Source organism: Sinocyclocheilus anshuiensis, unplaced genomic scaffold (genome assembly GCF_001515605.1).
Source record: "Sinocyclocheilus anshuiensis isolate Anshui unplaced genomic scaffold, SAMN03320099.WGS_v1.1 scaffold438, whole genome shotgun sequence".
Taxonomy (NCBI): domain Eukaryota; kingdom Metazoa; phylum Chordata; class Actinopteri; order Cypriniformes; family Cyprinidae; genus Sinocyclocheilus; species Sinocyclocheilus anshuiensis.
Window position 1 is genome coordinate 411,176 of NW_015546118.1, and position 10,058 is coordinate 421,233.

The 10,058-nt window shown below is 36.4% G+C and overlaps 1 protein-coding gene across 1 annotated transcript in view; it reads left to right on the forward strand.

Annotated features, from left to right (window-relative positions):
* LOC107700901 (relaxin receptor 1-like) overlaps positions 1-10,058 on the forward strand; it is a 36,197-nt gene that overhangs the window by 14,133 nt on the left and 12,006 nt on the right. Inside the window, exons 4-11 of the mRNA XM_016502740.1 lie at positions 1,777-1,882; positions 2,109-2,180; positions 4,287-4,358; positions 5,733-5,804; positions 6,174-6,245; positions 6,429-6,503; positions 7,383-7,454; positions 9,151-9,222. Of these exons, the coding sequence (XP_016358226.1) occupies positions 1,777-1,882; positions 2,109-2,180; positions 4,287-4,358; positions 5,733-5,804; positions 6,174-6,245; positions 6,429-6,503; positions 7,383-7,454; positions 9,151-9,222 (613 nt within the window). The remainder of the gene's footprint in view (positions 1-1,776; positions 1,883-2,108; positions 2,181-4,286; positions 4,359-5,732; positions 5,805-6,173; positions 6,246-6,428; positions 6,504-7,382; positions 7,455-9,150; positions 9,223-10,058) is intronic.

Sequence of the window (10,058 nt, forward strand, 5' to 3'; positions counted from 1 at the left end):
GTGACGTAGACATGTGGGGCGTGTTAGAACGAGCCGTTTTAGGTAGGCATGGCGCTGACTTAACTTTTATAAAGAATATCTCTTTGGATTTTAGACTTTAGTCTTTGCAACTTTACACATCTTCTTTATGCACCAAGAGCTTAGTAACACTCCAAAGAGAAAGGGAAATTTTAAATCGCATCATATGACCCCTTTAAGTGTTTACAGTTTAGCAGCTAGTTTAGCTGTGGGCACGATTCGCTTGCATAAGTGTTAAACAAAATGTTTTCATGTCATTATTTTAAGAACTGATTGGAGCCCTGTAAATTCGCATTCCAGTGCCTAAATATGACGTTATTGCGGTGGCTACAACCCTCGACATCAAAAACAACCGCGGACTTGGCAACACAGAGACGGTAGCGCTCTCTAACTTGCGCAAGCGCTTCTCTTTGTGCCAATCACAACAGGTTGGCCAGCTGACCAATCAGAGCAGAGTAGGCTTACGGAAGGGAGGGGTTTAAAGACATTTCGCTCAGAACTGAATCGAACAAACCGTTTCGAAATCATGGACCAATAAATGTATATTCTGGGAAAATTACAGTGTTTTCTGACCTTAGATGCATTTAAACCTGTTGTAGGGCACTCGAACACAATATTAGGGCACTTTAAAAAACCATATGACCTGCTCTTTAAATATGAAAACGTACTTACAGTCTGTGAGTCAGAACAGCCGGCATTGTAGTCTACTCTCCCAGCATCAGGAAACAGTCCTCCATAAAATGCGCTGCACACATCTGAATATTTGGGTTGAACTTAAACCTGTTGTAGGGGACTCCAACACAATATTAGGACACTTTAATAAACCATATGACCTGCTCTTTAAGGCTTAAGAATCAAAACTAGTTAATGTGTTGATTTTTTTTTTTACAGAATAAGCTAAACGTGACAGTTTAACAAGAATACAACAGTTAAAATGAGTGTGATGCACTTTTTATTTTATGAACTGAACAAGAATACAACTGGAGCAGTTTAATGTATTAATGAGGAACATGAAAGTGTTTAAAGGTATGACAGGACACTTTCCACAGTAAATGGGGATTTACCATTTACTCTCTCTCTCTCTCTCTCTCTCTCTCTCTCTCTCCCTCTGTTTTATTTTCAGTCTCTCTGATTTCAGCGTAACATCAATACACATTGTTTATGCAATTTAACTGGTGCAAGCATGAAACACAGTGACAGCAGTTTATTTAACAAGGAAACAAAAGCTTTCAGATGATCATGGTTGTGATGCCTTGCTGTTTTTAAATGGATTGAGCAAGGCATAAAAATAACTGCGGCATATATTTTATACACTAATGGGTAACACAAAAGGGGTTTGAGAGAGTCTGAGACAAAAGCGCGTTTTGTCATGTTAATGGCAGGAGTTTATCTTTTCGGGAAGACATAAGGTAATCTGTCTCTGTCTCTTTCATGCATTCTGTCTTTATCAAATGATTTCTGAAGTATAATGTCAATACTCATTAGCACAGAGCCTGTAGATGAAACATTATAGCTTGTCTCACAATAGCAGATAAATACACACACAGACACACACGCTGTCAATGAATTCTAATTATACACTTAGTACCATTACACATTACCCTTCTTATCTAAAACGAAATGAAATTGCCTAGCCAACCATATTCATTATTTATATGGAAATTCTTGCTTGGCAAATAGTACCATTCAGCATTTATTTTCAACGAGCAACATTCCTGTGGGAGTTTTAATGGCCTGTTTCTGTCTGTTTGTTTTCAGTGTTAGATGTCTATCCAGATGTGTGTCATTGTGAGGGTCGGAAGGTGAACTGTAATGGCAAAAACCTCCTCCATGTACCTGTTGTTTCCTCTAATGTAACTGCACTGTAAGTATAACAGAGAGCGAGAGATCTTCTCTTCCATTATATATAAAAGCCAGACTCAGACATGTCAGGTTTACTGGTTTCAGAGGGCATTTAGGTACTAACTGGCTGACCAGTGGAACCCACTAGGACCAGAAACTTTTTTTTAATCAACAGGGAACAAGACACAAATCACTATGTTTGTTTTCCAAATGTAATAGCTGCTATTTTCCTCCCATGCTGCCCTCAGAGAGCTGAACAGTAACAGGATCGAATCTCTCTCTCGTGATCTATTCATCCGCTACAGACACCTGGAGAGACTGTGAGTGACACTTCATCCTTTCATCTCATCTTCTCCTCCTCCCATAATCCTTCTTTCTGTTATCTCTTCTAAGCTTTTTAAATTTCTGAGTCTCCTTGCCTTGAGCTCAAGTCATGATTTATAAATAATGATTAGCACCAGCTTTGCAATGATTAGTTTTTTCATTTTCTATAAAACACCGAACAGAGAGGTTTCAGAATATGCATGTATGTGTTTACTTAAGGGTTCAAAACAACACTCCAACTAAGAAACTGGCCAGTTGGATTATAACTTTAAAAGGAACTGCAAAATTGTAGTGGAAACTGTAAGAATATTAGTCTCTCCCTGATGTTAGCAAAATAAGCAATTCAAATTGAAGAGATTTCAATTATATATATATACAGTGGGTACGGAAAGTATTCAGATCCCCTTCAATTTTTCACTCTTTGTTATATTGCAGCCATTTGCTAAAATATTCTAATTACTTTTGCCTTAGTAGGAAATCTGCATCAGAATTTGAAGGCAGATAATGGCAGAATATTGTGAATACTGGTTCCTCATATTAACCATTCAACCAAAACAAATATATTAGGAATAAAATGATGATATTTCTAGTTTGTATATTGCATTTGTATATTAAGCTACAGATGGTACGATACAGCAGTGATAGGGGAAAAAATGCAAAATACAGTTTACATGGCCAACAATTCACTTGCCATTGTCAGATGTGGAAATAAAATAATTTCAGACCCTCTCATGTGCATGATTATGTGTGTGTGTGTCAGAGCTCCATGCATGGACATAATAGCACCTGATTTTTTCAGACTCGTCTTTACCTCACATCTTTTCTTTCTGCTGACAATAAAATATCTTCTTCATTTGTCACTAAGTGCAGTGGAGGTTTTAAAGCTCAACTTCCTTTGTAGAGTTCAGACAGGATGACATTTTTATTGCCACTCAAAGTTCAACTGTGAAGCTCTCAATATAGCCAGACAACATTTACTCTTAGACAGATGAAGAAAGACAGAGAGAACCCCTCACAAGACATCTCATCAATTAATCATAATAAATGACAGACACTGCATAGAAAACATCATGATAAAGATAACCAGTATACGTTCATAGTTTGGTCTAAACAAACAAACAAAAAATTTATCTTTGAAAGGTTTAGATATGTACACCACAGTAACTACAGATTAATAACAGATAGTATGTTTTGCATTTGATTTGCATGCCAGCTCTGTTAGTTAGGCATAGTTGTGTTTTATATCTGATATGCTATGTTAAGGGAATTATTTGTTTCCAATAAAGGGTTTATAAGTGTACTGATATACTACCATTCAAAAGTTTGAGGTTGGTTTTGATGTTTTTGAAAGAAGTCTCTAATGCTCACTAAGGTATCGTTCATTTGATCGATGAACATTTCACATTTCATTTCAGAGAAATGAGAAATGAACATTTCAGAGTAAAAACGGTAATATTGTGAAATATTATTACAATTTAAAATAGCTGTTTTCTATTTGAATATATTTTTAATATGTAATGGATTCCTATGATGGCAAAGCTGAATTTTCAGCAGTGGACTTTTTTTCAAATAGTTCTAATATGCTGATTTAGTGCTCAAGAAACATTTCTTTTTTTAAACTGTTGCTATTAATTTTGAATCAAATAAAGTCTCTGATTAATTACACTTTGATCAAATGATCAGCATTAGTTTAAACAAAAAATCTTTTGTAACATTATAAATATATTTACTGTAACTGTCAAAAAAAACAAAAAACACTAACACCAAATGGGATCATTTGCAATAAATGACTGGCTGACTGAACATACCAATTATTACATAATTACTTAGCAATTAAATAAACAAATGGAATATTGATTTAAGTAGAGACTATTTTATTATCTGAGAAGAACCATGAAACCTACACACTGTTGAATTGGCTTCCAGGCACATGGCAACAAGTGATACATTACTCAACTTTTATACAACAATATTTGACCTCAGGATGCTGCGATTGACTATTAATTTCTTTAGGGGTAAAACTTTTTTAATGAGGCGAAAAATACAGAGCGCACCTAGAGCGACACCTCAAACTGCAGTGAATATTCTCTCTCTCTCCACAGACATTTGGAAAGTAACAGTATAGAAATTATCTCCAAGATGGCATTTTCGGGACTGATCTCTTTGCGTAAACTGTGAGTAATGTGTAAATGAATGGAACGACTGTGTGTGTGACTGTGCACTATTATATCAGACACACATCATGTATAATGTGACATTGATCCTTCCCTGAGCTCCTGTTTAAATCATTGTGTAAATGTACATCACTGACTATCTGTCTACATAATTATCAGCATCCCATCTGTTTCTTCCTATCAGTCAGCCTGAGGCTTTCATCATCCACCCATTCATGTAAAAGAAAAAGAAGGGACAGAAGGATGTAACAATGAGGATGGTGGATTAGGCTTGATTCAGGCAGAACAGATCCATGATCAAAGAATGAATTTTAATGCATCCTAATGCTGTTGTGTGTTTGTGTATGCTTCAATGTGTACCTGGGCTCTTACTTTCAGAGATGTGCTTCAATACATACATAGCTAATCAACATTAAACTTACACTAATCAGACAGCTAGTTAGGGAGAAGAGACAGAAAGGAAGGAAGGAGACAGTAGAGGAAGGAGGAACAGCAGTGATGGTCATACAGCAGATGGTCTTTGTAATGACACATTTAACAAAACCCATTTAAAGGGGTCATATGATGCTATTTTAAAGATCATTATTTTGTGTATTTGGTGTAACAGAATATGTTGACATGCTTTAATGTTCAAAAAACACATTATTTTTCAAATACTGTACATTATTGTAGGTCCTCTATGCCCCGCCTCCCTGAAACACGTCGTTTTCAACAAAGCCCCCTCCTTTGACAAGCGCAGTCTGCTCTGATTGGCCAGCTGACCCAGTGCATTGTGATTGGCCGAACACCACAAGCACGCGTCGGAAATGTAACGTCCCTTACCATAATCGCGAGCTTCAGCTTTCAAAGTAAATATCAGGACAGTTAATAATGTCGTTAGTTTTACCATCAGTTCAAGCCTGAAAGGGCAACAGAGTCGCGTGACAGACACAGTGATGATGCAGTACACAAGGCGTGATTAAGACATCTGACGTGCTATGATTTCTGACAGGCAGTTCACTCTCCTGTGATGTGACCCTGTTCCCCTCACACACACACACAACGCGTTACTCTGCGCTGCGCAAAACTTGAACTGCACATTTGAACAGTCAATAGCAAATACTTAAACTAATAACAAAACATACTTACAGTCGCTGATTCAGAAGCGCCAGATTGTCATAGCAAAGTCAGAATTACCTCCTCTCCTAGGTTCACGAAACGGTCACTTTACAGATCTTCTTTGTGCACCAAGAGCTTGTAACACTTCAAAGAGAAAGGAAAAATTAAAATCGCATCATATGACCCCTTTAAACATCAGACCTCCATTAATGTGGCCTTTTCTTTCTCTTTGTCTCATTCTGTCTCTCTCTTGTTTTTTTGTTTTTGTTTTTGCAGTTTTTTGAGTCAGAACAGAATTGCATCTCTGAAAGCAGGAATATTTAGTGACCTCAGCAGTCTGGAGTGGCTGTAAGTAGAAAAACACAGACATGTACACACTCACATAGTGGATAAAATAGGATGATAAGTGTGATTCTGCTGGGAATTGCAATTTCTCTCTTATTCTTTGTATCATTCTAATTTTTTCCATTTGTTTCCTAGGCGCTTTTCCCGTCTTTTGCGCTTTTTGCTTGTTTTTTTTCTTTTCTTTTTTCAATCAGACATAATTGATGGATTGTGTTCATTCTCTGTGAGAATGAATTTGCAGAATCATTCAAATGAATCTCTGCCCTTTAAGGGCTCGGACTTGGGGTTTCTGAGGAGATGGTTATTTTCAGATGGTTCTCAGGGTCACTTTTTTTTTTATATTTTGTAATCTGTTTTTTTGTCTGTGCGTAGGATTCTGGATGAAAACAGACTTTCATCACTGCGTCAGAAGTCTTTTGAAGGCCTGAAATCGTTATTTTTCCTGTAAGGATGACCTGCTAATTTACCTTGACAGACATATCAAAAAGATGAAATTCGATATATGCAAAGCTATTGTGCATAGGCCTATGAAAGCGTATGCCTGTTTTTCATTTATTGTAAAGTTATTTCTTTGTTGATTGTATTGTATCGCTCAACAGTGAGTATGTATATCTATGTATTTTGCAGGTCTTTATTAAATAACTCTGTCGAACAATTTCCTAAAACTTCGATTTGCCTTGAGATGCCCCGTCTCAACTGGCTGTGAGTTACAAACATAATACTTAATTGTCTTGATATCTTAAAACAGTGGATCTATGAAGTATTTGGACACATAAGAAACACTTAAACGTGAAGTAGATAGATATAAAATATCAAAGCTAATGGCATTTATTTCAAAAAATGTTAGAGCACAAATACACTTTTTAAAGCAAAACATTTTACAGAAATATGTTTCTAACAATAGATGTACTATTAATGTAGATACCGATAAAAAAAGGACACTTTCCGGTTGTTGAACATTAGTGGACCATGGTTCTAGTTATTGTGATGAACTACACTTGGTTACTCTGCTCAGGTCTCGTCTTGAGGGAATTGACTTTATACATCCACTAAAACATCCAGTTGGCTAAGATTAATATCAAAAATGGCAAGAAAATTGAAGCAAGTTCTGAGAAATGGTTCGGCTTCATTTGTTTGTGTACGGGCTGCCTGCATTAGCAGAAGGTTTGAAAGACGTGCCTACATGTTACTCTTATCACTGGTTCCTCTGGTGTTAGAAATATTTCTATCTGGCTTTCATGCTTTTCAACGTTCCGACTTTGTTGATGGTAAAATGTGGGCAAAAAGTGGGTCAGTTAATTTCGGAAGTACAAGCCTCTTATGCAGCTTTGATTCAGTACATTTTTTTTTTTTTTTTACTGGAGAGTAAGTTTTGAGTTCTGAGAGTTACTCTATTTTTGTATCGTAATGAGCAAAAAATTTGATTCCTCATAGTATGACCCCACTAAGTGTCCAAATATGTTTGGGGCCACTTTTGCTTTTTTTTTCTAAACAAAAATCTTTATATTTAATAAAGAAAATGTATTTACATCCCCCACTCTACACACTCCGGTGATCAGCTGAAATTGTTTGTTTCTGCAGGGAAATGGAGGGCAATAGAATTTCATCTCTCTGGGTGTCTAGTTTTAAGAACTGCTCCTCTCTTACTGTCTTGTGAGTATCCACAAACCATACATACACAGTAGCATACAAAGTAAACTGCAGTGAGTGTTATGGGATCCCGGGTATTTATATTGTAGACTGTTTATTTGTCACAACTGAGTGTGGGAGAAGGGGACAGAAGTGGGACTCATCTACAGCTTCTTCTGAGTCTCTCAGCTCGGCTGGAAACACTTACAAATAAATGCAGATTTAGGTTGAACTGAATAGACCCGAGTAGATTAAAGACATCGGAAGTGAATAAATTACAATAATTACTCATGTTTTAGATGTACATGTTGATATGCATCACGAATATCTAGTGCAGTGGTGTGTAAGGCCTTTGATTTGATCTGTCAGTGACATTTGAAGGACAGTCTGTCCTGAGGGACCGAGCCTGCAGCATCACGACCACATCTATGGCACTTTTATGTCCCAGAAGTTGTTCTTAATTAAAACTAGCAAATTTTAATACTTCATTATTTATTTTAGCTGTTTTTTTTTTTAATTTCCTTTTAATTATATATTTGGCTGTTTTACCCCAGGCACAGGAGTTCAATCTTAAACGATGAAAATCTAGAAAATTATGATAATGAATTAAAACAAAGTAAGACCTGTGTGCAAACAGAATATGACTTATGTCCTACATCAAAATTATACAAAAAAGTGTGAAAATGCTACTGTGTTCCTCAAAATAATTTCACATCCACCACAGAATGCAGAATCTATTGTGTATATAGATTTCAGACATATGCAGAAAATATGCCATAAATTTATATATTTTAGCTGTTTTTTTTTTTTATTTCCTTTTAATTATATATTTGGCTGTTTTACCCCAGGCACAGGAGTTCAATCTTAAACGATTAAAATCTAGAAAATTATGATAATGAATTAAAACAAAGTAAGACCTGTGTGCAAACAGAATATGACTTATGTCCTACATCAAAATTATACAAAAAAGTGTGAAAATGCTACTGTGTTCCTCAAAATAATTTCACATCCACCACAGAATGCAGAATCTATTGTGTATATAGATTTCAGACATATGCAGAAAATATGCCATAAATTACTTAATTTTACTTTAATGCATGCATGTTGAACTTTTATTAGTTGACAAATAAATTAATGTGAGTGTTTGCCACAAGCCCAAAAGTGCTTATACAATAGTTAAAGAAACACTCCGGATGAAAATATAAATTTCACTGAAGTGTAAATTAATATTCCAGCATCTGAGAGGCTGAATTCTCTCTTCTACTCGTACGGTATGTTACTGAATCTTACATCGACTGAAGTGACAGTGTGTTTGTTGTGATATCTGATCCAGTTCAGTCACTCTGTTTCTCAATTCAAAGCTGTTTTAGTTATCAACACAGGCCAGATTTCTTCAAATATATAAATATTTCATGTCTTTTGATACGTCCAGTGCTTTTCAGACCTAATCTGGGACTGTCAGTGTGTCCTTGTGTGCTCAAGCATTATGGAACTTGTGTGCTCAAGCATTATGGAAAATGTTTGCGATAGTTCCTGGAAGCATGACTCAGATGGATAGTTCTTAAGTGTGATCTTCAGACTCTCTTAAAGACCCAGCAAATAGGAAGAGCTGATTTACATGTAGATGTATATGACTTCATTCTGCGGCACTGAAGGCCTTGGTGAATTGGGGTATATTTTTGAGGCAGTGCTACAACATATATGTCTTTTTCTGGTTTAGAGCATTGAGGAGAAATCGCATCGGCACCATTGAGCAGGGAACATTTGCAGACATGCAAAGATTGATAGACCTGTGAGTATCTGGCTCTTGTTCTCATTTACTTTCCCTTATGTTGTTCCAAACCCGTATTTCTTTCTTTCTTCTCCGGAACAGAAAAAAGGGATGAAAAATGTTTACATGGCTTTCTCCCATACTCAAAAGCGTATAGAAATGAAAAGCAGAAAAGGGCAAAAGTTTGTATATATTCACAGCTAAGGTCAAGGCCAAGAGTTAGAGTTAATAAGTTACGTTTTGCTCTTTCTTACAAAGCAGTCATATGGCTTTGAAAGTCTTGGAATATAGTGCACATGTTTCGTCTGTGAAGCACTTTTTCCCTTTCATTTTCCCTGGTCTGGATGTGTTTTTTTAAATAGAAAAAAAAAACTACATTCTTCAGCACATCTTTTCCTGTCTTCTACGAAAGAAAGAAAGTCATACAGGTTTGAAACAACATGTGGGTGAATAAATGTTCATTTCTAGGTGAACTATACGGTGGCCCAGTAGTGCACAGCATAACGAAATCTCCATGACACAACAAACACAATGAAATTAGCACAACACAACGGAAACAAGCCGCAACACATTGAAAACAAATCGCAACATAAAGGAAACAAATCGCAACACAAAGGAAACAAGACGCAACACAATGAAATTAGCACAACACAACGGAAACAAGCCACACCAACAAGCTGCGACAACAGAAACAAGTCGCAACACAACGGAAACAAGCCACAACACAATGGAAACAAGTCGCAACACAACGGAACAAGTCTCAACATAAAGGAAACAAGCCGCAACACAACGAAATTAGCACAACACAACGAAAACAAGTCACAACACAACGGAAACAAGACGCAACACAATAAAAA